This window comes from Equus quagga, chromosome 10 (assembly GCF_021613505.1).
Source record: "Equus quagga isolate Etosha38 chromosome 10, UCLA_HA_Equagga_1.0, whole genome shotgun sequence".
In the NCBI taxonomy this organism is placed as follows: domain Eukaryota; kingdom Metazoa; phylum Chordata; class Mammalia; order Perissodactyla; family Equidae; genus Equus; species Equus quagga.
Window position 1 is genome coordinate 4,132,846 of NC_060276.1, and position 25,595 is coordinate 4,158,440.

The following is a 25,595-nucleotide window of genomic DNA, read 5'->3' on the forward strand; positions in this document are numbered from 1 at the left end:
GCAGAGTTGTTAGCTCAGGTGCCAATCTTTAAAAAAAAAAAAAGAGAGACTGAGAGACAAGCCAGGCCCCAGATAAGTCATTTTACACAGGGAGAGTTATGTGGTAGGATAACTGACCTTAGACATTTGCAATATTTTGACTAGTGGCTTTTTTTTTCATGAGTGAGTGTCTTTTGGCCCATGGTAAACATTATCCTTTTCTGTGGGTTCTTATTCCTGTGTCCTTCCCTGTTCTGGAAGAGCATGCTCTTTACAACCCACACCACCCCGCTTGTATTCATCCTTGCCACGGTTCAATCTGCTGGAATGCAGGCCACCAAACATTTGCTGTAAAGGGCTTTGTGGGCTCCATGCTCCGTGGCAACTAGGCAATTCCACTGTGGCAGCAGAAAAACAGCCACAGATGATACAGACACAAATGGGCATGGCTATGTGCCCACAAACTTAATGGACCCTGACATTTGAACTCCGTATAACTTTCCCATGTCACAAAATAATCTTTTTTTTCCAACTGTTTAAAGATGCAAAAATGACTCTTAGCTTGCAGGCCACAGAAACAGGCAGGCAGACTGGATTTGGACCACAGGCTGCAGTGTGCCAACTACTGCTGAGCTAGAAGATCATATTACTGCAACATTGCACTGTGGCCAGTGTCTCGCTGGTGGGATTTAGGTGTCTCCACTGCCCATTTACCAGTTAGAGCTCCAGATGGGTGTGACTGTCCACTGCGTGTTGACTGAGATGGCTTCAACTTTGAGGCTGCATTTTTCTCCCCTCCTCACGCCTCCTCAGTGTAGATGAGTGTATAGGTCCCGGGATTCATTCAGCAGAGCCTGAAGGGCTCCTAAAGGCCATGATGGCTAGTGCCCTCCCGCTCCAGATGGGACCACTGAGGCCAGGAGATAAGGGAATGGCCGAGGGCACTTAGAGTTACTGGGAAAGCTGGGGGCACATCTGCAGCCTGGAATACACAGAAACTGCTCAACTTCATGGTGTATTTCTGTAGCTCTTATAGGACTAACAATGCCTCTCTGCTCCCTGTGTCCCACACTGCCCACTTTCCACCATCTCATTTAACTCTTAGCACAACATTATGGCTGCAGCCAGGATTTCAGCCCTGTCTGGCTGACTCCAAAGCGCATGTTCTTAGCCCTTCACCCACCAGGGTTCCTAGAGATGCCCCTGGCCCCTCTGACACTACGGGCCAACTCCCCAACCTCAAGGAACCGCCATTTTGCTCCTTTTTTCTCGTTAATTATTGAAGTGATACATGAAGTTGTGAGGAATAAAAGATACAGATAAAAATGTCAGTATTATGCCATGTAGATGGTGTGTGTGCAATAACTACTAGTTGTTTCAGTTAATTCTTCAGCTAGTTAGTGTCACAGAATAAGCACCACCCTGGAAATCGGCCATTGACTCACTCTTTATAGGCTTCGTTTTTCCAGCCTCAGGATTTAGAGCAATAGAGGGAAGTCACATGGGGAAAGACTTAGCTCTATCTCAAGGAGACCCTCGGCTCCGCTCCGCCCGCCCCCCCCCCCCTCCAACGCTCAGGGGGTGGCAGGAGCCACCGGAGGGGAGGTCTCTTGGAAGTGCGGGCCTGGTGGGGGTCCCAGGAAGCCTGACGAAGGGACACTAGGGGAAGGTGGTAGTAGCCGCCCTCTAGGGAGGATGTGGCCCAGAGCAGCCCGCGCCGCATAATGGCAGGGACAGGCGCGGCCACGTCGCTCCGCCACTCCGCAGAGCAGCTGCGCTTTCTCTTTGTCCTCGAAAGCTGGCTGCAGCTGGAGCCCTTCTTGAGCCGTTCATGTCAAAGGCTGTAGCCGGCATTTTGCTGTGCAGGGCAGCGTCGGAATCAGATTTGCCGGGTCCGGGCGCGGGACTCCGTTTGCCGGGGTTCATGGGAAAGGACTGCAGCGCGTTTGCCAATCACTGAGCACGTTTACAGATGGACCCTGCAGAAGTGAACTCGCGCTTTCAGCGCATTCAGCAAAGCCTCAGGAGAGCTGACCCTGTCCCTCCCGCCTCCTCCCCCGGCCCGCGGAGCTCCGGCTCCAGGCTGCCACCCCCCCTCTCGCTGCCCCGGCGACCCCGGCCTCGGGCTCGTTTCCCCGAGACGTGCCGCTGTTTGCCGACCGCGGCCAGTTGGCAACTAGCCTTTTCTTTAATGTCTGGAGGGGGTTCCCCTAGAACTTCCTGCAGGGATCGGCGAGTGGGCGGGCAGCCAGTTGTTGTGAAACACAAGCTCAGCCACGCGACCGGGGCAAGAGTGCGAGTGCTCCGTTCTGCAGCCGCAGCTGGAGGGGCCCCTAGGGAACTGCCTTTTACCAGGAGGAGACCAAGTGCAGAAAGGGAAGAACCCCGTCCAAGGTCACCTGGCTGGCAGAGCGCACCTGGAGTGTGCGCCGCTTCAAGTCCTGCCCCAGGCCGGGAGGAGTCTCCGCGCCAGGCGGAAAGCACCGCACGCCCACGCCGCCGGCGCCGCTGGCTCCCCGGCTACCGTGGACTCTCTGCTCTGGGCCGCAGGACCCCGCTGCCGGCTTCCTGCTCTAGGTCGGAGGAGGGAAGCGGCCCGCAGGCAGCGCTCTGGAGCTGGACCCAGCCGACACCCGGGCCCTCAGGCCCCGCCCCTCGCGCCGTGGCCCCGCCCCCGAGACTGCAGTCTCGCCCCGCCCCTCGCGCCGCAGTCTCAGCCCCGCCCCACCTCACCTTGGCCCGGCCGGGCGCGCCCCTCCTCCGCCCTCCCGGAGCCGCGTCGCGCCGCGCCCGCGCCGGTCTGGGCGGGGCCCTGCAGTGGCGGCCCGGCTCCTCCTGCGGCTCCTCCCCAAACTCCGCTCCGGGCGTTCTCGCGCTAACTGTACGCCTCGGGTCCCCTCCGCCCGCTCCCAGCCATGGTGGCCTGGCGGTCGGCGTTCGTCATCTGCCTCGCTTTCTCCTCGGCCACTCTGGTCCAGAGAGGTAAGGCGGGCAGGGGGCGCGCGGGGACCCCGCCCTGTGGGCGCGCGGGGCGGGGGCTCGGCACCCCGGCGGCCCCGCGGTGCGCATGAGCGGCCCGGCCCCCGCCCCGCGGGCCTGCGGCTGAGGCAGAGGGCGGTGGGGCGGTGGGGCGGTGGGGCGGTGGGGCGAGCGGGCGAGCCCGGAGTCCGCCAGGGCTGGCCCAGCCGCGGTCCATGTGGCCGGGTAGGAGGAACCGGGATCCGTCCTAGTGCTGAGCTAGAAACAGCGGGACAGTCCCCCCTTAAAGTCCTGAACAAGGTGTCACCACCGGTGACAACAGCTGTCCCCAGCAGATTGCCTTTGGGAAAACCTTGAAGAGAGCACTTATTCCCTCGAGCGGGCCTTCTCAAAACGTGTTTCGAGTCCTCCTGCAGCAGAAGCACCTGGGGAGCTTCCTGGGCTCGTTCCTATCCCCCTTTTCAGGATCTCAGCAGGGACAGGGGTGGGGAGGTGGATGGGGGACGGCGATGTGTACGTCTAACCAGCTGATCAGGCGCTTCTGGTGCCCGCACCAGTTTTCGAGCCATTGGTGATATTTTGCCAAGCAGGAGGAGAGAGAAATTCTGTCGAATCAAGGGAGCAAGTTTCTTAGACTCCCGCTATTCAAAGTGTGGTCCAGGGACCGCATCGCATCACCTGGGACTTGGTAGGAATGCAGCATCTCAGGCCCCGCCCTGACTTGCTGAGTCAGATTCTGCATTTTAATTAGATCTCCGGGTACTTTGCAGGCACATTCAAGTTTGAGAAGAATCTTCTTAGAATAAATGCAGTCCATGGCTAAAAATAGGGTCTCCAACATGTACCGACAGAATCTTCTTACACTTATTTATAACCCATCTCCACATCAGAGAAAGGGTTTGAAGAAAACACTGGAATTGAGCACGGAATTGTGCTCTGAGCTTCCTGACAAAGAGGGCAAATTCAGGTAGTGAAAAACATGAGCTCAGCAAAAACAAAACCTTGTCCCAGTACTGAATTCTGGTGAGATTTAGGTTACGTATGAGGAACACTGGAAAACAGTAGCCAGTCCAAGGCAGTTTGCCAAAGATGCAGAGAGTGTTGTCCTGTGGGCAGCCCTCCTGGAGTTGATGCAAGAGCCATTCAGCATTCTACAAAAGTGCCAGGCTCTGTTCTAGACATGGTTATGCAGCAGTGAACAAAACTTAGACTCTGCCCTCATGGAGCGGACATCCTGGTGGGGGAGAAAGCAAGCACGAACACCGCAATCGGTATGATGTATCGTTAGTGCTATGAAGAAAAATAAAGCAAGTTACAGGGTTGCTGAATTTTTGTCTTATTTTTCCCTTTGGGGTTAAGTTTGTATTTTGTTTATGATGCATTTGTGGGAAAACGTATGATCATTTGATTGACTTGCATCTAATGATATGAGAAACTTGCAAGTGGAAGTACGGGAAAGTTAGAAAAATGCTGTCTTCTGAAAGTCTTCAACATGGTATGCACATTGAGAAGGTGGGGAATATAAATGATTAGGTCTCAGATTTCCACCATCACGTGTTACGCTAGGTGACTTAGGAGGTGGTGGAGGAAACTCGAGCCCGTGCACACATTTTACAGATGGGGAAACAGAGGCACAGAGAGGTGAAGTAACTTGCCTGAGGTGCCAGAGCTAGGATTTGATCCCGGGCTTGTCTGATTCCACAGTCCTTGCTTTTAAGCACTAGGTAGAATGCCTTTACACCCAGAGGCTGCCCTCCTCCTACCGCTTACTGGCCAGCTGGCCTTGGGAAACTTCTCTGAACTTCGCTTGGTTTGCTCATCCGTGTATAACTCCTAATAACTCACAAAGGTGTCTTGAGGGGACCAGGCATGTGTCACTTTGAGATCTTCAGCCCTGCCATCAGCTATCATCTCCTCAGTGCTTGCTGTGTGCCAGTCACTTAACATATATCGTTTTTAATTGCGCCAACGAGTTTGCTGGTTAGGTAGCATCCCCACCTTGCAGATGAGGAGCTCCTGGTCACATAGCTCAGAAGAGGTTGAGCCAGGACCCACCCAGATAAGACTGCTACCTCAGTGATCTTTTTTATTTTAATTAAGAAAACTAAAGAAGCAGCTTTTGCTTCAAGGTGGGGACCCAGTTTTGTGGATATTTTGTGCAAAATAAGATGAAAGATATGGGTTTTGCATTGGTGGTCTCCCCTGGGCTTCTGGGCAGTCAGAGCTTTAGAGCTGCCGTGTCCAAATGAACACACAAAGCAGGCGCTCGGGCCCTGCTGGCTCTCCTGGAGGGAGCCCTGGAGTGGTGGATGGGGGCGCTGCCCGGGAGCCACTTTATTCTTGGTCCTGCTCATCAGTAGTGAGGTGTGACCGAGAAAGCCCAGCATGCCTCAGAAAGCACACGCAACCTCGAAGCATGATTTGTGATAATCCCTCCAGACGCTGACAGGTTGAGACAGGCTTTAGGCTCCCGGGAGTTTAAAAGGGTGGTTAACAAGTCATCCCTGTTCTAATTACAGGTGGGTTTTTGGTCTGCTGTGTATTTTACTAGTTCTGGAAAATCCTCTGAGGACAGGCCTGACGCCTGTATGCACCTACAGGAATGAGAAGCTGGGCTTTCGAGCAGAATCACAGTGGCGTGGGTGGGTAGTAATGATAACGAGGCCTCCATTTCCCGAATGCCTTCCCCGCACCAGGCCCTCAGTGCTTCACACACATTTACCCCTCATAGCTACCCTGAAAGGTTGGCAGTGTGACCCATCTTGTCTCGTGATGTCCATAATGGCTGTTTGCCTATAGCCTGGAAAAGTAGCTGGGTGGTAACCCATTTCTCAGATGAAAAATGTGCGGGCCAGCGAGGTTTAGGACTTGAACTCAGGTTTATCTGAATAACCAAAGCAGGAGTAGTGGACACAGATACCTCCAGGGATGGGGCAGGTCATAGAAATGTAAGAAGTGGCCGAGAATAAGTGTGATGAGTGTGTTGGTCCCTATAAGGGACCGAGGGCCTGTTCCCCAGCTGACAGGGGGAGAGTGTGGGCTTTGGGGCAAGCCTGGCCAGCGCTACCATGACCTGGGACGAGTCACTTAAATGCTCGGTGCCTCAGTTTCCTCATCTGTAAAATGGGAACACAACACTATCCACCTTATGGGGTTGTGAATTACTATTAAATGAATACAAATAGGTAAAGCACTTAGCGTAGTGCTGGGCTCTGAGTGAGCTCAGTGTTAATTATTAGTCACATTACCTAAGACATTCCAAGCCACATTTTCAAAACACACACCGTGCAAACCTTGAAAATCTGCTAAGTGAAAGAAGACGGACACAAAAGACCACATAGTGTATGATCCTGTTTATGTGAAATGTCCAGAGTTGCCAAATCCATAGAGGCAGAAAGCAGATTAGTGGGTGCCGGGGCTGGGGGAGGGGGGAATGGGGAGTGACTACTTAATAGGTATGGGGTTTCCTTTTGCAGTGATGAAAATGTTCTGGAACTAAATAGAAGTGATGGTTGTCCAACCTTGTGAATGTACTAGGAACCACTGAACTGTGCACTTTAAAAGAGTGGTGTGTGAATTGTATCTCCATTTAAAAATATACTATAGTCGAAGCAGAACAAATGAGGGAAGTGGCAGCATGTGACCCCTGGGTTGGGGTTGGTCTTCATGGCCCTGGGCCTTGATTGGGCACTGGAAGAGGAGAGCAGAGTGGGCCCCAAGTGCTGGCGGTGCTGAGATGCCAGGCTGGGATCCAGGCAGAAGCCCTGTGGGCTGACTTGGACTATTGGGTATGAGCCAGATAGGCTGCAGGGGTGCCTGCAGGGTTAGCCCAGAGCTACTTAACCTCGCCAGTATGCCCCCCAGTTATTGCACTGCACTCACAGAGTCTGGGGACTGTTTGCCTTTTAGTGTCATTTGTTTTGATTGGTTTTCGGCCCCTTCCTTGCTGTCACAGGTCACATCGCCATCCCCTCCATCATTTTGGACACCAGGTAACTGAAACGTTTTTGTTAAGACACACACACACGCACAGAAATCACCCAAGAGTTGGCCGCAGCCGGCACTGAAGAAAGGCCTGAAGCTGCCTCCAGTAGAGATGACCATGCTGAGGATGTTGAGGCTGGTGGCTGCTCAGAGGGGAGTGTGGGAGGAGCTGGTTTTGGTTCCGGTGAGTTTCAGATACTTTCCAGGTGTGCTGACCTTCCTGTTTGAGGTTCTTCCCCCACCTGGTGTTGGTGCCTTTCCTGCTGCGGGTCCACTCTTACTCTTTGCACTTAGTACGTATTCCTCTGCTGCTCTCGGTGTGCTTAGGGAGGCCTGGTTCCAGGGTCCTGTATCCCGACCTGGCCTCGGCTCTCCCTGAGGCTTACCCACAGGTCCACTGACTGGCCAAGCTTGGTTTGCATGTGAAAGCTTAAAGTCATCCTAAATGTGTAAGAGAAACAGGCAGGCAAATCTTTCATGCAGGTAGGTATTCCAAATGGAGGCGGGTGGGAAGCCAACAGATGGAATTAAGATTGCTAATCAGCTGACCCTAAAACAAGATTCTCCTGGGTTATCCTGGCCAATTAAAGGTCAGGGGTCCTTTAAACATGGAAGAAGGAGGTAGAGGAGTCAGGATCAGAGCAGTCCCAGGTGAGAAAGATTCAAGTGGCTGTTGCTGGCTCTGAAGATGGAAAAGCTATGAGCTGGGGAATGCACACACGGTCTCTAGAAGCTGGAAAGGTAAGGGAACAGACTCCCCTTGAGCTTCCAGAAGTCAAGAATGAATGTAGCCCTGCTGAGACCTTAATTTTAGCCCAGTGAGACCCATGTTGGACTTCTGACCTCCCAAACTGTAAGATAAAAAATGTGTGTTGTTGTAAGCCATTAAATTTGTCATAATTTGTCTCAGCAGCAAGTGGAAACTGATGGAGAAGCTAAGGGGTAGATACTAGGGTCCTCTTCATTCTTTGATGTTGTGATGTTTCCTTACATTGTTTCAATTTTGCTGTCTTAAATTCTCAATATGCTCTGAATTCAGGATTTTAAAATAAATCTGCAGGAAATTGGATTGCAGTGATGTTCTTGGTGCGGCAATGAACCTTTAGAAGCACCTTCAAAGGCCCTGGAAGGCAGCTGGATTTCTTTTGCTTGGGTTTGATTTTAAACTACTTCACAAGGAGATCAGAGCCTGTGGCCGCTGTGGGGACCACCGGCTGTCTCCCAAGAGGCCTTTTCCATCCCCTTCCCCCCCTCCCCAGCCCTGATGGCTGCTTGAAGCAGGGGACAGAGGGTTTCTCTTTGTCCAGGCTGCCTGCCCCTTCGCTGAGAAGGAAGAGTGTGCTGTCAGCTCGCCTTCCTCACTGCCCTCACCAGTGCCCTGGCTTCAGCTAATTGTGTTGAGGCCATCTCTCCTGAGGCAGGTGGGGGAAGAGGACCAGAGCAGGAATGGGCAGGCCTGGACCTCCACCCCAGCTTCAACCAGTTGTGAGCTATTTTTATTAGTTTTCTACCTAGGGCTGCTCATAAGATATCAGAGTGTTCTGCAGCTTTAAAACAAACAAAAACACTTGGAAAACTGTCGTTGAAGAGGGCTGTAGCTTACTCCCGCAGAAAGGAGGGCCCCTGCTCCGTGAACGTCTGTTTAAAGGAGAGGCTGGACAACAGCGGTGGCTTTGCGAGGTGCTTCTTTTTGGGATTATTTTCCAAATTAGAGGTGGTACCTTTGGCAGGAAATATTGTTGAAGTGTAGAATTCATTACCACCAAAATAGTGCCAAGGCGCAGACTGGGTTCATTTTAACAATCTCTTATCTTTATTGCTGGTTCAGCTAGCCTGGGATGATGGAATTAACCCGGGCCCTGCATTTCATTGTGGCCCCACCATTCGCTGGCAACAGTTGCCTTATCTGCACCAAGAGGCTGCTGATCTCTGCTTTGTTGGCCTCACAGAACTGTTGGAGCAGCCAATTAATTGCTAATACAAACAGGCGGTGTGTTGTCCAGGTATTAGTAAAGTTAGGCCCCCTAGAGGGGATGAGAATGCAAAAGAGCCCACTTGCTTAAGGAGCTGCCAGCCATAGAGAATTCAGGGGCTGAGGAAAACCTTCACTGCAAAAGCCTTTGCTTGGCTGTGCCCGCGAATTAGTGAACTGCACGGAGTCCGAATGAGCTCCTGACCACGAACTGCCCTAGGAGCAGCTCTGATTGAGTTGCTCTTCATATCCCTTTGGCTTCCTGCAGAGTTCTGGGCTCTTTTGTAGGACAGTCCTCTTTTTTTCCATTCATTTGGCTCTCATTCTGGCTCGAAAACATGCAAGAATCCAAAGTAGTGCCTAAAAGGGAACAAACAAAAAGCATGTTCTAATCTTTTATTCGTCACAGGCGATACAGCACGTGCACTTGAAGTTTGGATCTCCTGTTCGTTTCCTCCCAACACTTTGCTTCCCACCTCTCCCCCTGAAATGGCCAGGGTCAGCGATGCCTTCCGTGTTGCTAAACCCGAGGGTGACCTGACACCCCGTCACACCCTCTCCCTGGAAGCACTTTCTCCCCTTGACTCCTGGGAAGCCACGCTCTACTCATCCTTGCCAGGCCCCTTACCTCCCTGACCTCGGGGCTTGTGGCAGTGCCTCGGCTTAGTCCTTGGTCAACTTCTTCAGCTGCACTTGCTTTCCAGATGCCTCCACCAGCCTCATGGCTTTACCTGAAATTCCGTCTGCATGCTTGTGACTCTTCAGTTACATCCCCAGCCCTGATCTCGCTTGACCTTCAGGCTCCTACATTCAGTATGTCCACATGGGCGTCTGAGGCCCTGCTGGTGCTTAGGGTATTCAGATCCTTCTAGTTCACTTGTTCTCCCCACGCACCAACTGAATCCCAGCCCTTCCCTCAGGATCCCCGGACCTCCCCATAATCCAGCAACCAGAGTTCATGCCCTGTGCAGCTGTGTTAGATTATTTTGACTGTTACCCCTGCTAACAGGCATCTCAAAAGGACCCTGTACAAACCTGAGCTGCTGCTCATTTCCTCCGAACCTGTTCCTCCCACCTGAGTAACTGTCAACCCCGTCCTGCTGGCAGCTCTGGCCGCTCCTCCAGGGCTCTCTTTCCCTCGTGCCCCACATCTGATCTGTCAGCTAACCATGCTGTGACCACCCTCAGGTTCATTCAGACTCCGACCTCTTCTCACTTCCTCCCTTGGCTTGGCCACCATCCGCTCTCATTGGAGCCCGCACAGTGACCTTCCTACTGGTGTCCCAGAGTCCACTCCTGCCCCCTACAGTCCAATCTCCACATAGCAGTCAGACAATCTTAGAAACCCAAGTCATCGTGTCCCTCTGCTCAGAACCCTCCAATGGCTTCCAGTTGTAGAGAGAATAAAATCCAAACCCTTACCTGTGGCCTGCTCATCCTCTCATCTCAGCTCCTGCCCCTGCCCAGGGCTGGCCTCCAGTATGCTCATCACTCTCCTGCCTTGGGGACCTTAGCATATGCCCTCTCCTCTGGCTCGGTGTTCCTCCCCCAGATAGGTGCATGTCCTCGCCCTCACTTCTTTTCAGGTGCCCCACCTAAGGCCATCCCTGACCACCCTACCTGAAATAGCACCCCAAATACCCTGCCACCTCCAGCCTGCCTGAGTTGTCTTTGAAGCCCTCATCCCCAGGGGTTATCCGTCCACCTGCTTCCTTGCTTACTGTCTGTCTCCACCACTAGACTTTGGGCTCCATGAGGGCAGGGACCTTATTTTTGTCTGCATTGTCACCAGTATCTAGAAGAATATCTGGCACAGGCACTCGGCAGAAAATGGATGGCACACTGGGATGCAGTAATTGAACATCTAATTAAAGGGTTATTTACAAGGTATGGGCAGGGTTAAGGGAGACCGACCAGGGGTTGGTGAAGCTCCTTGGGCGATGAAGCAAGATGGGTTTTTAGCCCCCCGCCCCCGGGCTTCAAGGGGAGGAGGGGTTCTGGAATCCAGAGGGGCTAAGGTTGTAGAAGAGGTCCGGGCTTCTGTAGAGGGAGCTGTGGCAGCCCCGAGGGCAGGAACCAGGAGAATAAATGCTGGGAGTATTCCCACCTTCCAGTCTTCTGCTTCTGCCTCTCATGGCTACACCTCTGGGTCCCATCCTGTGGACCCAGGTGCCCTGGGGCACTGGACCGGTTGAACTACAGTGGCGTTGAACTCATGCTGGTGCCGTGGATATTTTTAATTTTCGAGGAAAATGCGATGATGCCTGTCAGATACCATGCAAACCACCACTGTTTAAATTGGTTGAAACTAACTACTTAATAAACAGAACTGCTAGGTATTTCTTTTGGTCTGGGGTGCTGTGAAAAAACCACAGGTGGCAGGCAGGACAGACCTGGAGGCCACTAGACGTAGTAACTGTCACGTGTAATAAAAGCAGTGTTGCTGCAATGCTGTCTGCTTTGAAGACCCTCACCCACTTTTGCCCCCTATTGAAAGCTGTAAGTTCCTTGAGGGCAAGTGCATGCTTGCTTCTCTGTTTTGCCCATGGTGCCTCACACGGATCCTGGCTCATTTATGCACCAGCAGATACATACTGAGCACTGGACCTGCCGTCTCCTCAGATCTACTAGTATGGGCTGAATCAGTGGCCTCCCTTGCTCTCTGACTTGTGGTTGGGTTCAGCCCATAGGTTCCCTTAGTGTCTCAGTGTGTTTTTCACATTGAGAGGTAGGATATATCATCCTTTGCCTGTCTGTCCATCAGCTGATGGACATTTGGGTGGTCCAGCCCTTTGGCCATTGAGCGGAGTGCTGCTATGAACATGTGTGCACAAGTCTTTGTTTGAGCCCTTGTTTTCAGTTCTGTGGGGTCTGTACCTAGCACACGGCCTTTTATGACCTAGCGTCTCATGCTGTGTGGTGTCACTTTCACTGCATTCTATAGGCTATGAGTCACTGAAGGATAGTCCAGATTCAAGGTGAGAACAGATATCCCACTTCTCATTGGGAGAGTGTCAAAGAATTTTTAGCCAGAATTTAAAGCTGCCACACAAATCCACTGAGATTTCAAGCTTCTGATGAAATGTTGCATCCTTTTGGAGGTGTTAACTGCCTGTAGCTCTCTGGCGATATGAAATAATTGTCCTTATGCTTGTTGGTTATTGTTCTGGTTGATAGCTTAGCTCTGTGTCTGCCTCTTCCCTTGATGCCACATTGCAGTCATCAGCTGTCGGGTTGTCTCTCCAATGAGACAGACGACTGGCTGGTTCTGAGGGTCCTTCCAGCATTGGTGTTCTATGAGCTTGACCTGGCCTTATTTGCACAGGCTTTCCCCATGGAGGGTGGCCTCCTCTGGAGAACACAGTGCCCAGCACGCAGCGCTCTTGGAGGCACTTGCAGAGTGTGGGTCTCAAGGGCTTTGGATTACCCCGTCAAGGTAGGGCAGCCTGGGGATTTGCCTTTCTCTACCTCCGACTGTTTGTACCCGGAGAAGAGTCACGGAGAGTTGAGCACTTTCTGTCCCAGGTAGAGGCTGTTGAGCAGTTTCTAAACCATGGCACTGTTGACATGGGAGAATTCATTGGGAGAGGGCTGTCCTATGCATTGTGGGATATTTAGCAGCATCCCTGGCTTCCACCCACTAGGCGCCAGTAGCACCCCTCCCCAAGTCTTGCCAACCCAAAAATGACTCTAGACATTGCCCAATGTCCCCTGGTTGCAGAACCTCTCCAGGTTGAGACCCACTGCTGTAGAGACAGACATATTCTTTATAATTCCACTCTCCATTTTCAGCATTCCTCATGAGTCACTAAAGTTTTCTGTCATTATCACATTGCCTCAGGATAGATATGTTAGAGAAAATCAGATCACAGCCCATCTCTGTGGATCCGTATCAGTTCGAGCTGACTCAAGGCTCCTTGGTGAGCTTTGAGCTCATCCTAGTTAGATCAGGCACATCAGTAATCTCTAGGTAGGTGTCTTCTGCATGAATTTCCACAGGTGGCTTGCCCCATCTATTTTGTGCTGACCCTTATTTCACTTTTAGATGGTGACCTTGTCTTTTTTGATACATTTTATGGTTTTCTGAGAGCCGATGAAAAAGAGTAAATAGAAAAATGAGCCAAAGACTTGACTGGCAGTTCATAAAAGAAGAAATCAAATTGGACAACAAACATATGAAAAAATGTTCAATCTCATTAGTAATTGGAGAGATGCAACTTAAACTATAATAAGATGAAATTACATACCATCCAGTAGGCTAACAATTATAATAAATTCTGACAATACCGGGTGTTTACATGGATACAAGAGTAAGATGTGTTTTTTGTAGTAAACTTGGAAAACGTATAAAAGTGTAGAGGAAATGCAAACCCCGTCACCCAGGGTTAACCACTGTTAACATTTTGATATACCATATCTCAATAATTTCTTCTCTGCAGAAATACGTATCTCACATTATTGGTATTGCACTATGTATATAGCTTTTTCCCTTTATTGTGAAATATAACATAGATACAGAAAAGTGTGCAAAGGCTTTAATGAATAAGTATAAAGTGAAAATCTGTGTCATCACTAATCAGGTTGAGAAATAGAGTGTTGACGACGCCCCTGACCACAGCCCCTCCCTCCCCCCGAGGGGACCACTAGCCTGATTTGTTTTTAACTTTTTATTAAGATTGTCATAGTTTACAACCTTGTGAAATTTCAGTTGTACATTATTGTTAGTCATGTTGTAGGTGCACCACTTCACCCTTTGTGCCCTCCCCCCACCCCCCCCCCTTTCCCCTGGTAACCACCAATCAGTTCTCTTTGTCTATATGTTTAACTTCCACCTATGAGTGGAGTCATACAGAGTTCGTCTTTCTCTATCTGGCTTATTCCACGTAACAGAATACCCTCAAGGTCCATCCATGTTGTTGTGAATGGGACGATTTTATCCTTTTTTGTGGCTGAGTAGTATTCCAGAGTGAGTGAGTGAGTGTGTGTGTGTGTGTGTCTTCTTTATCCAATCATCAGTTGATGGGACCACTAGCCTGATTTTTGTGTAGTCATTTTCTTGCTTTATTTTTTACTTCTACCACCTATCTGTCTATGGCCCTAAATAATATAGTTTCATTTGGCCTGTCTTTTAACCTTGTAGAATTGGAATCACACTGTATGTAGGCTTTTGTGTTTTACCTCTTTCCTTCAACATTGCTAATCATTTGTTGTGTGTATTGGTAGTTCATTCATTTTCATTGCTATGTATTATTCCAGTATTCGAATATACCACAAGTTTTTTTTTCTTTTTCTTTTTCTTTTTAGTTGTATATTTTTAGTTGTGGGTCCTTCTAGTTGTGGCATGTGGGATGCCGCCTCAATGTGGCCTGACGAGCGGTGCCATGTCCACGCCCGGGATCCAAACTGGTGAAACCCTGGGCCGCCGAAGGTGGAGCGTGCAAACTTAACCACTCGGCCATGGGGCCAGCCCCCTCTTTTTTTATCCATTCTTTTATTCATGGACATTTGGGTAGTTTCTAGTTTGACCATTTCAAGCATGAGCATTCTTATGTAGATGTGCACAAGTTTCTCTGGGGCAGTGGTCCTTAAACTGCTGTCTGGGGACCCTTGAATGGCCCTTGAGACCTTATCAGAGGGTCCACGAGGTCCAACAGTTTTCATAATAACACTATGATGTTAATTGCCTTTTGCACTCTCCTTTTCTCTCGAGTGTATGGTGGAGTTTTCCAGAGTTGATGTGACATGTGCAGTCATTGCTCTGATAGCTGATGGAATGTGTGCGTGTATCTTCTTGTGTTTTAAAAATTTCTCAGACTTAATTTGTAATATGACAACATCAATGGATATAACCCACATAAGCACAAGCTCTTTAAGATTCTCAGCCATTCTTGAGTATATCAAGTCTGAAGGCCAAAAAGTTTGAAAATTGCTTTTCTGGGGTCATACCTAGGAGTGAAGTTCTGGATTATAGAGTATTTGTAACTTCAATCTTGCAGGTGATGCCACACTGTCTTCCCAAGTGGATGTACCAGTTTATCTTCCTACCAGCAGTCTGTAAAAGTTTCTGTTGTGCCTTGGCCTTACCAACACTTGGTATTATAAGACTTCAGTATTTTTTAGCTGCTGGTGGGCTTATAGTTTTATATTATTATGATTTGATTTGCATCTCTCTGCTTACTTACGAGGTTAAGCATCTTTCCATGTGTTTATTGCCCATTTGATTTCTTCTTTTATGAATTGCCTGGTGAAGTCTTGGCTCGTTTTTCTATTTTTCTATGGTTCTCGCTCACAGTGCTTTGTGTCCTCATGTGCTTGGTTATTTGGAGCTGTGTACTGATCATTGTCCTTGAAATATACATGTGGGGATTCTTTGACGTCTAGGATAAATGTGCCTTCTTCCAGAGATTTGTCTTTGATTTTGTCAGGTGCCTTGGGACATTATTAACCTGGGACCACCTAAAACAACTTCCTGGCCTTTCCCCTTGTTTCCCCAGTACCGAGGCAGCCTTCCTTGCAGTCGCTGGAGGCCGAATTGGGGAGGGGCAAGTTTGTTTCTGAGTCACCCTTACCCCAAGAGTGTAGCCCTTTGGGGTCCCAGTTTAATGCTGGAAGAATGTTCTGTTCGAGTCCTTAATTTAGGTGGCCATGGGCCCAGCCTTCCGTCTCTTTTGCTTGCCTTTGAAGGTTGCTGAAACCACAGTCAAGTTTGTCCGGATTGGCAAAGGCCTCAGGGCAGACACCTGGGTGTGCATGGCCTCCTACCTCTCTGGACTTCCTGCCGGCTCTTAGGTTTTGTCATGGTTGTTTTCACCATCTTGTCAGTTCAGTTCTTCACTGCTTTTAAGGTGATGGTTTTAAAATCAACCATTTTAGTTGGTTTTAATTGGAAGGTTAGTCCACATAATCTATCCTGCCATTACTAGAAACAAGTTGATATAGATAGATAGATAGATAGATATGTTTATCCTCTTTATCTGTGTAACCTTTTCTTGTGAGTATGTTTTTAAGTAAAATAGTTTTGAATATATGATTTTTGGTAGATATTGAGGTGGACTCTAGGTCTTTGCTGTTATAAATTACATTTCAGCAAGTATCTTTGTACGTAATATTTGGCTGAGGATAATGGTATGTGATTACAGGGTGGCTGGAAGAGGTGGGAGAGAGAAGGTCTGAAGCTTAGCAATACTCTATTCACGTCAAGTGTTGTTACTGTTATCACCTACGAGCACAGGGGCCAAGGGGGCATGTGGAGTGGTCCTACCTGATGGCCTCCGTGTTCTGCGGAGAGGGAGACAGGGTCTTGTGTTGAGAGTTCAGGGAGCCAGCTGGAGAGTTAAGGTTGGAAGGAGTAACATCAAAGGACAAAGGAAGCCGATTAAGGAAACGTGGATTGCCAAGGCGGCCTGAGGGCCTGAGGGCCTGGCTTCAGTCACACACCCTGAGCTGGCAGCTATTCCAATGCCAATCGGCACAGGGATGTGAGACCTGCTACTGCAACGTGGCACATCCCCGAGTGCAGCAAGGCTGGTGGCGGCATTGCTCGTGCTGTCAGCTCCCTCCAGGAAGCCTTAAGTGCTGCTTGTGTGCCAAGCATCCTGCTTGGTGCTGGGCCAACAGAGATGACTCAGGCAGTAGCCTTGTTTCAAGGAGCTCCCAGTCTAGTGGGGCTGGAGAGTGGGTTCTCTTCTTAATGTTGGGGATTAGTAGGCGGAGAGGGCAGAACATTGTGACAAGGATTGCTGATGCTGGCTGGAGTCTCTGCCATGCCCTAGCTGGGACTGTGCCAGGTGGGAAAGGAGGAGGAGTTAGTTGATGGCCCCAAGGGAAAGAGGAAGAGATGGCAAAGGGCTGCTTGGCAGGCTCTGCAGGTCTGCTGGGGCAGGAGGTCTAGCAAGGATTGGGAAGATAGGGCCAAGACCAGAAAGTGAGATTTCCACGGCGGTGTAGTTACTTGTCCAGAGTGGGGATGGATTATCCTTAGCAAAATGAGGTGAGTGAAGGATATTGGAGATGAGGAAGGAGGTGAAGGGGTCAAAGGCAGGATCCGAAGGATACCCAGGCCACTGATGTTAGCACAGGCCAGGTTGACTTGGGGTAGAGAGAGAACTCAGCCACTGCCAGGCAGTTCCACCTTGCTCCATGACTAGGAGGGAATATGCTGGAAGTCAGGAGAAGACAGCCTCAAGGAAATGGGCAGCAGCCAGATGTCTGCAGCCTCAGAAGAGGAAAAAGGGCTGTCTGAGAGTGAGGGTGGGTTTCTTGGAGGGCCCTGATCTTCCCTCTAGAGGAGGAAGCAGAGGCAGAAAGTCATAAAGGGACTTGTCCCTGGTCACAGATGGAACCTTTATATCCACTGCCTCTGAACTGCAGAAGCTTTTCTGTAGCAGGTTGATCTCCCTTTACCTCCCACGTGTTAAAACAGTTCCATTTTCACGTACTATACAATTTACCCACTTAAAGTGTACAGTTCAGGGGTTTTTAGTATATTCATGGAGTTGAGCAACTATTTCCACTATTAAATTTTGGAACATTTTTATCAACCCCAAAAGAAGCCCCATAACCTTTAGCAGTCCCTCTTTGTCCCTGCCACCGCCAAAGCCAGCCTGGCTACCACCAATCTGCTTTCTGTCTCTCTGGATTTGCCCATTCTAGACATTCCGCATAAATGGAATCATACAATAGGTGACCTTTTGTGTCTGGCTTCTTTCACTTAACGTAATGTTTTTAAGGTTTATCCATGTTGTAGCATATATCAGTACTTCATGCCTTTTTATGGCCAAATAGTATTCCATTATATGGGTATATCACATTTTATTTACCCATTCATCAGGTGATGGACATTTGGGTTGTTTCCCCTTCTTGGCTGCTATCAGTGATGCTGCTGTGAGTGTTCGTGCACAGGTTTTTGTGTGCACTTAAGCTTCCAGTTCCCTTGGGTGGAATTGCTAGGTCACATGGTAGTGCTGTGTTTAACTTTTGAAGGGACTGTCTGGCTGTTTTACTAAGCTGCTGCATCATTTTACAATCCTGCCAGCAGTGTATGAGGGTTCCAGTTTCTCCACATTCTCACCAATACTTATTTTCTGGTTTTGGGCGTGTTTTCTTTTTGTTGTTGTTTTGAGAAAAAACATCCTAACGAGTGTGAAACAGTATCTCATGGTGTCTTCATTTACTTTTTAATGAAGTGGAGCATCCTTTCACATGCTTATTGGATTATGTTCTTGAGAGAAAGTCTGTCCAATGCGAAGGGCGCTAAACAGGGAACCAGGAGGCCTGGAGCCAACCCTGGCCCAGCCCTGCCTCGCAGTGGGCGCTTCATGTTTCCTGTTAGATTTACTTATTCCCAGCTACTTTATGGTCTAGTGTCCTGTCGTAAATGTGTCTTCCCATCCCCATCCTCCTGTTGAGAGGAGGGACCTTACTGATCAAATCCATCACTTATCGCCTGTGTCTTCATTCATCACCTTCTCCCTTTCCTTGATTCTTTTCCCTCACCTAAAAACATGTTCCAGTGTTCCTTCATCCTGCGACATCCTCCTTCCTCTGCGTCCCTTTGAAGCTAATACCCCATCTCCCGCCTTCTTTAAATCTCCACTCCCTGCCCCTCTTCATCTCCTTTTATTTTCTCAATCACACTGGAGTGTGGCTTCTGTCATTTGCCTCACTGTCTACTGAAAGGTTTCACTAAGGCCACCAGGGTTATTGCATTTTTTAAGTTGATTATTGAAGTAGCAGGTCTCAAATCATTGACACTGGTGATCTCTCTAGGGTGTGGAATTGGAAGGAAGGGGGTGACTCTCCCTGCTTACTGTAGTTATTTGGGAGGATGCATACAGGGAGCCTCTTGAATTATTTTAGTGGAGAGTAGGCAATGGAAATAGCGAGGCATAGAACTGATAACTTAGAATTGGTGGCGGGAAATGTCTAGACTAGTGACACTTAAATAGTGGGCCCCAGAGGCCTTTGAATTGACGTTAAGTCAAGTCTTGTCTGTAAATACAATCAATGATGCAGCTTGGTCATTCATGTACTGTAATTAAAAGATGTATTTAGATACTGCTCTGATAAAAAAATTGCAGAAGATTTAGTATCTGATAGGGCAGGCATTTCTTAAATTACTCTTCTTTTTCTGAAATTTCCTGTTTCCCCATACATTTCATCCATGTGTACTTTAGGGTCAAATTTTCAAGTTAAAAAAAAGTCTGTTGGGATTTCGATGGCAATTGAATTGACTAGGTGAGTTGACTTATTTTTTATTTTTTTAATTTTAATTGAGTGGTAGGTTGATTTTTAAGAGAGCGGGTTATTTTTCCAGTATTAAATTTTCCGAATGATACACATGGTTTCTCTATTTAGTTCTGTATTTCTTTGCATTTTATAACTTTCTTCATGTTCATACTTCACATTTCTTGCTAGACTTATTTCCAAGTACTTGATAGTATACATTCCTGTTATAATTGAGATCTTTTTTTCCCATTAAGTTTTACAAGTGATGATTGTTGGTGTCTAAGAAAGCTACTGATTTGTGTGTGTGTGTTTATATGTTTATTACCACCCACCTTACTAAACAATTCTTTTCTTTCTCCTAGCTGTTCACTTGATTCTCTTGGCATTTCCAGGCATATGGTCATGTCACCTGCAAATATTGCTGGCTTTGCCTCTTCTTTTTCTTAAATTTTTTTTCCCTAGTTATCTTTTATCTGATTCTCCTGGCTTGCCACCCAGGGCTTTGTTAAATAATAGTGGTGCGAAGGGGCCTCCTCACATGTTTGCGACTTTGGTTTGTGATAAAGAGTTTTATAATGTTAAGGACAAATTCTCACTCGTATTTTACTAAGGATTTGGATTAAAAAAAATTAGAATTGTTGAGGGTTGCAGGCCTTCTACTGTGGACATGGAGCCTGGCTGACGCTCTTGGAGGGGTGTTCATAGACAGCTTTCCCAGTTTTCCTCATGGAGTTTGCTCTATTTAGGTTTTCTCTTATAGACAAATTCTTGAAAATTTATGTAGCTCTAGAATAATATCCATTTAATCCAGCCCACTGTAAGCTCCGTAAAGGCAGGATTTTTGGTCTGTCTTGTTCACTGCGGTATCCACAGAACCTAGAACAGGGCAGGGCACAGAGTAGACACTTATAACTATTTGTCAAGTGAATGAAGGAGGGAATCAATGAATAAAGCCAGATTTTCGCATTCATGAGCAAGACTTGTAAAAGCTTTGTCTTACTATATTACTAGTTACTTCTCCTTTCTCACTCCTAATTTGTATATCAGTTCTTTTCTCATTTTCCTTTCTTGATTAGGTTAGTGAGTGATTTATCTCTTTTGATGATCTTTTTTAAAAGAAACCTAGGCGGAAGGAACAAATCACCTATTAGGGGACAAGAAGTCAGGTTCACCATTCTTCATGACAGGATTTGATGCCAGAAGACACCAGAGCAGTACCTCGACATAGCTTTGAGGGGAAAAGTGTGTGGTCCAAGTTGTCATCCTCACGGAGAGGCAACACAGACATTCGGAAAAATGTAAGGCTTCCTGTACGTGAATGTTGACAGCAGCTTCATTTGTAATCGCCAAACACTGGAATCAGCCCATGTGTTCTTCAATGAGTGACTGTGTAAACTGTGGTACATTCACCCCGTGTAATGCTACTCAGCAATTAAAAGGAACAAACGATGGATGCACACAACAACCTGGATGAATCTCAGATGCATAATACTGTGTGAAAGGAGCCAGTCTCAACAGAACACGTACTGGGTTATTCCATCTCTATGACATTCTTGAAATAACCTCATTATAGAGATGGCGAACAGATTGGTGATTGTCAAGGGTTAGGGGCAGGTGAGAGGAAAGTGGGAAGGTGAGTGAGAGGTGGAAAAGGGCAGCATGAGGGATCTTTGTGGCCATGGAACTGTTCTTTATCTTGACTGTGGTGGTGGTCACACAAATCTACACATGTGATAACATTGTGTAGAACTTAATAAAAACACACGGATGAGTACAAGCAAAACTAGGTAAACCTGAGTAAGGCGGGTGGGTTGTGTCAGCATCGATATCCTGATGGTGATAGTATACTCTAATTTTGTGTAATGTGACCTTTGGGAGAAACTTGGCAAAAGTGTTCAAGGGATCTCTGTATTATTTCTTACAACTGTATGTGAATCTATAATTATTTCAATAAAAATTCCAATTAAAAAATGTAATGCTTTTGGAACACATATCACTCAGGAACCCTCCTAGGGACATCTACTTAATAACATAAAACAGTCAAACAAGAGGTGATTCAAAAGAATGATTCAGAGAGTGGAGGCCAAGGGAGGGAAGAGTTGTCAGTGAACAGTGAGGCATTTCAGCAGATCTCAGGCTGATGGGATCAGAGAGAGAGGTCTGGCAGGAAGCCCTGGGGCTGGAGCTCAGAGCCACTTTGAGTGTGGGGGGTGGGGTGGGGCAGTAAGACCTGGAATCATAGGAACAAGTGGATCACTCCCAGAGAGTGGGGGAACGTGGAAGATAGCTAGCAATCTGGGGAACATCAAAATTGAAGGGGCAGACAGAATAAATCAGCAAAGGAGAATGAGAAATGAGAGAGGATTAGAGCCCAAGGAGGAAGCTGTCATGGAGGTTCAGGATAAAGTGTTTCAAGGAAGATTGCTTAGTGGTGTCAAATCCAGTGGAGGGGTCAGAAGAATGAGTCCTCAACTCCGCTACGAGCAAACCTTGACATGGCATTTCTCCCCAAGCTGGCCTTTCCTCCTCTGCTCTCCAACTTGGTGGATGGTGTCACCATTCTAGCCTATATGCCAAGGGACACATGTAGGTCATCGTCACACTCCTCTCACCCCTGCAGCCCTTCTTAACTATCCCTGCTGCCCCTCTCAGTCTGGCCTCCGTCACCTGCCTGCCTTTTCTTCTCTGGCCGTTCCCTGTTGCACGTTCTGAGCCAGCCCTCCCAGTTTCTCCCTCCTCACTGGTGTTTCCCTGCCCTTGGAGAATGGCGGGCTCCTGCTCCTCCAGGGCTTGACCCAGCTTTCCTCTGCTCCCAGAGAATGTCTGCTGACCTTCCCCTACCTAGCTTAGCTTCCACCCACTCCCTAAAGCCCGCCAGGCAGAGCTCGTGACTGCTGCTGTGACTGCGTAGCACCTGACACACCAAGCTGTCATAACCTCATTTAAGTGCCTCTGCTACTGCACCGAGATCAAGAACACTGTTTTGATCATCTTTCTCACTCCCGCAGTCGCTGGTACCTGGTAGGTCTTCAGTGTTTGGTAACTAAATAGTCCTGTGCTAACTTTCTGGTTCTCTGATCCTATGATAAGCATTCACTAAAGGAATTCTTTTAGGTGAAAGCTCATTAGGTCATTGACAATAGGATTGGATTTGCAGAAATTTGAATCACTAGCAGCAGGATCAGAACACTTCTGTTGTGTTCAAGTGAGACACAGTGGCCCCTGGAAGTACGCCCTGTTTCATGTTTGGGCAGTCAGGCTCAGACCCTGGTTAGAGGCCAGATGTATTTATAGGGAACCAGACAACTGCCCTGCCTCTCCCCTCCTCCTGCCCTGGGCGCTTGCTTACTGCCCGCCCCTCCTCCACTCCTCATCATGCGGGCCAGCATGGTTTTAGATGGGAGCAGGGCCAGCTGGGCTCCAGTTCAGTTCCCCGCAGTCTCTGACTAGAATCCCCTTACGCTGGTTTCCCTGTGAACATATCTTTAAAAGCAGGTTTTTTTATGGCCTTAAACAAAAAATCGAGCTGTAATTCACATTCTGTGAAATTCACCCCTTTAAAGTGTAGAATTCAGTGGTGTGTAGGACATACGCAAAGTTGAGTGACCATCAACTCTGTCTAGATCCAAGACAGTTGCATCACCCCAAAAGGAAACCTCGTACCCACTGGCAGTCACTCCACCTTCTCCCTCCCTCCAGCCCTGGCAACCACTAATCAGCTTTCTGTCTCTGTGCACGTACCTAGTCTGGATATTTCAGATAAATGCAATCAGGTAGTAGGTAGACTTTTGTGTCTGGCTTCTTTCATTTAGCATAAAGTTTTCAAGGCTCATCCAGGTTGCAGTGTGGCTCAGTCCTTCATTCCTTTTTATGACTGAATAATATTCCATTGCTTGGATAGACCACTTCCACTAGAATTCTGCTCTGTCAGGGCACCACTTGTAGCTGCCTTGCTCTCAGATGTTTCCCAAGGCTGAGATCAGAGCTGGGCACCTCATCGGGCTCATCAGTAACTATTTGTTGGATGAATGAATGGAGCTTGCTGGTTTCCTCCAGTGTCCGGTAAATCTTGGTGTCTGCTCATATTTCTCAGTGGAGATCCAGCCGGAATGTCTTCTCCCTGGCTGGGAGGTGGGCTGCGGTCTGGGACAATGAGAGCTCACAGTGTAGGGGTGAAGGCTGCATGTTGGGGTTGAGTGAACCAGCGCCAGGTTGGGGCTGGCCTGAAATGAAATCCTCTTCTAGGTCCCAGGCCTGCTCAGGCTGCCAGCTCCTCCTCGCCATCTTGCTCAGTTTCTTTAAGGGGGAGATGTCCAGCTTCTCTGCGGTGACAGGGCTGTGTGGGAGGCCGAGGGGAGCAGCAGTTCCTCAGTCACTTTTCTAGGCTCCTCCCCCTTCCCTCTCCCACTGTCCTGTCCCTGTACCCCCAGCACACTGACTTGAGGGCAGTAGGGGGTCTTCAACCCAGCCTCTATACCCCATTCTGGGCAGGGGATGTGCTCCTGAGCTTGGCTTCTTCCCACATTTTTTCTTGTTACTGTTTTTATTGGAAATATGTCGTATTTAGAAATTAGGGAGAATTGACATCTTTATGATATTGCATCTTCCTATCCACAATCTAGTATGTCTTTTCATTTGTTCAAGTCTTGTTTTATGTTCTTCAGTATTGTTTTAAATTTTTTCTTCACTTAATTCTAGTATAGTTCTTAAGTATCGTTTTCACTGAGGTATAATTTAGGTACAGTTGAAGGCTGAGGTATTAAGATCCTTAAGTTCAGTCAGTTTTGATGAATGCATATCAAGACAGAACATTTTTATCACCCCAGAAAGTTCTCTTACATCACTTCCGGCCTCCCCCCACCAACCCCAAGCAACCGCTGATTTGATTTTTACACCACAGGCTAGTTTTGCCTCTTCTAGAATTTCATAGAAATGAAACCATACCATATTTACTCATTTGTGTCTGGCTTTTTTCATGCAGCATAATGTTTTCAAGGCTCATCCACGTTATAGCACGTGTCAGCAGTTCCTTTTTATTGCTGAGTAGTTGCCATTATATATCACAGTTTGTTTATCAGTTCTCCTGTCCATGGACATTTGGGTCGCTTCCAGTTTTGTGCTATTATAAATCAAGCTGCTGTGAACATTTATGTACGGCTTCCTGTGGACACGTTTTCATTTCTGTAGGATGAAGACTTAAGAGTGGAATTGCTGACTCATACGCTATGAATATGTTTAACTTTTTAAGAAACTGCTGGAGTTTTCCAAAGTGGTGGTACCATTTTCCACTCCTACCAACAGTATGAGAACTCCAGTTCCCCCACATTTTCTCTAATGCTTGGTGGCGTTCAGCTCCTCTGACTTTGGTTTATCCACTGTTCTGATCTCCCCTACCTTTGTTCTTCTAGAAATTCATCTTAATCTTTAGATTGCCTGTCTCCTCCTCAGGCCTCCTGCTCCCAGTGCTTTTCAGAATGTATTCACTGTGTGCTCCTTCTCTGACATTTCCCAGCGGGTTTGAAAGACAGGGGATGTGAACATGCTTGGTCCGCCATCTGGAACAGGAAGTCAAGGCAGAGTTTTAGTTAACTGAGTGGTCTCTAGCATGGCATCATATCTTGAAGATCCCTGTATTAAAAAAAAAAAAAGACCAATTGTTCTACTGTTGTCTTCTTTTCCGCATTCGTTTTCAAAGCAGCAAAGAACAAAAATGATTTCTGTTTCCCTCAAGCCTTCCGATAAAGGAATATTAACCTTTAAGCCTAAACTTTAATGCATGTCCAAAAATAACTTAAGAGGAAATGGGTCTGTTGACATTTTCCATGATTTTAAATGTTAAAGATCTTTTTATGGTGGCACTGAATGGAGATGGAGGAATTGCTTCATTAGGTCCCAGGAATGCTCAGCCCCCAGCCCGCGTGTCAGATGTGTAACTGGCATTGTCACTCCTTCTGTTTCTCCCTCTTCTCAGGAGTAGGTGCGCATGGTCTTGCTTGTCATATCCTCCGGAAAATAACTGCTTGATGCTTTTTCTCCTCTCCTGGAGCAACGCAGGCTCTGCCCAGAGAGTTAGGGACTCTAGGGCTGGTAGGAAGGAGGTGAAGAGGGTGAGGCAGTGGCTCTGGCTGCCACAGCCCCTGTTAGAGTAGCATAGGAGGTGGGGCCATTTTGGTGAGAGCAGTACCTGGGCTGGGGGAGTATGTGATAAGGACATCCATTGTGACCAGGCATTAAAATATCTTTTATAAACAAAACCTGTAGTTTTGAGGTTTGGTGTATTGCTTGGGTTATCTCTTCAAGAGTAGAGTATGATACTTCTACAGAGCAGGATGGACAAAGTTGCATGATACTGCTAGGAAGCAATTTCATAAGCCAGAAGGTATTGCTACTTTTGTGTTCTCGCCTCCGAAAGTATGATTCAAAACCTCTGTATTCTGTAATTTATCCACCTGTC

At 48.0% G+C, this 25,595-nt stretch overlaps 1 protein-coding gene across 1 annotated transcript in view; it reads left to right on the plus strand.

The window, feature by feature from the left end:
• Positions 1–2,775: 2,775 nt before the first annotated feature.
• Positions 2,776–25,595, plus strand: part of CD99L2 (CD99 molecule like 2) — a 114,676-nt gene continuing 91,856 nt past the window's right edge. Inside the window, exon 1 of the mRNA XM_046673897.1 lies at positions 2,776–2,961. Within this exon, the coding sequence (XP_046529853.1) occupies positions 2,895–2,961 (67 nt within the window). The 5' untranslated portion in view covers positions 2,776–2,894. The remainder of the gene's footprint in view (positions 2,962–25,595) is intronic.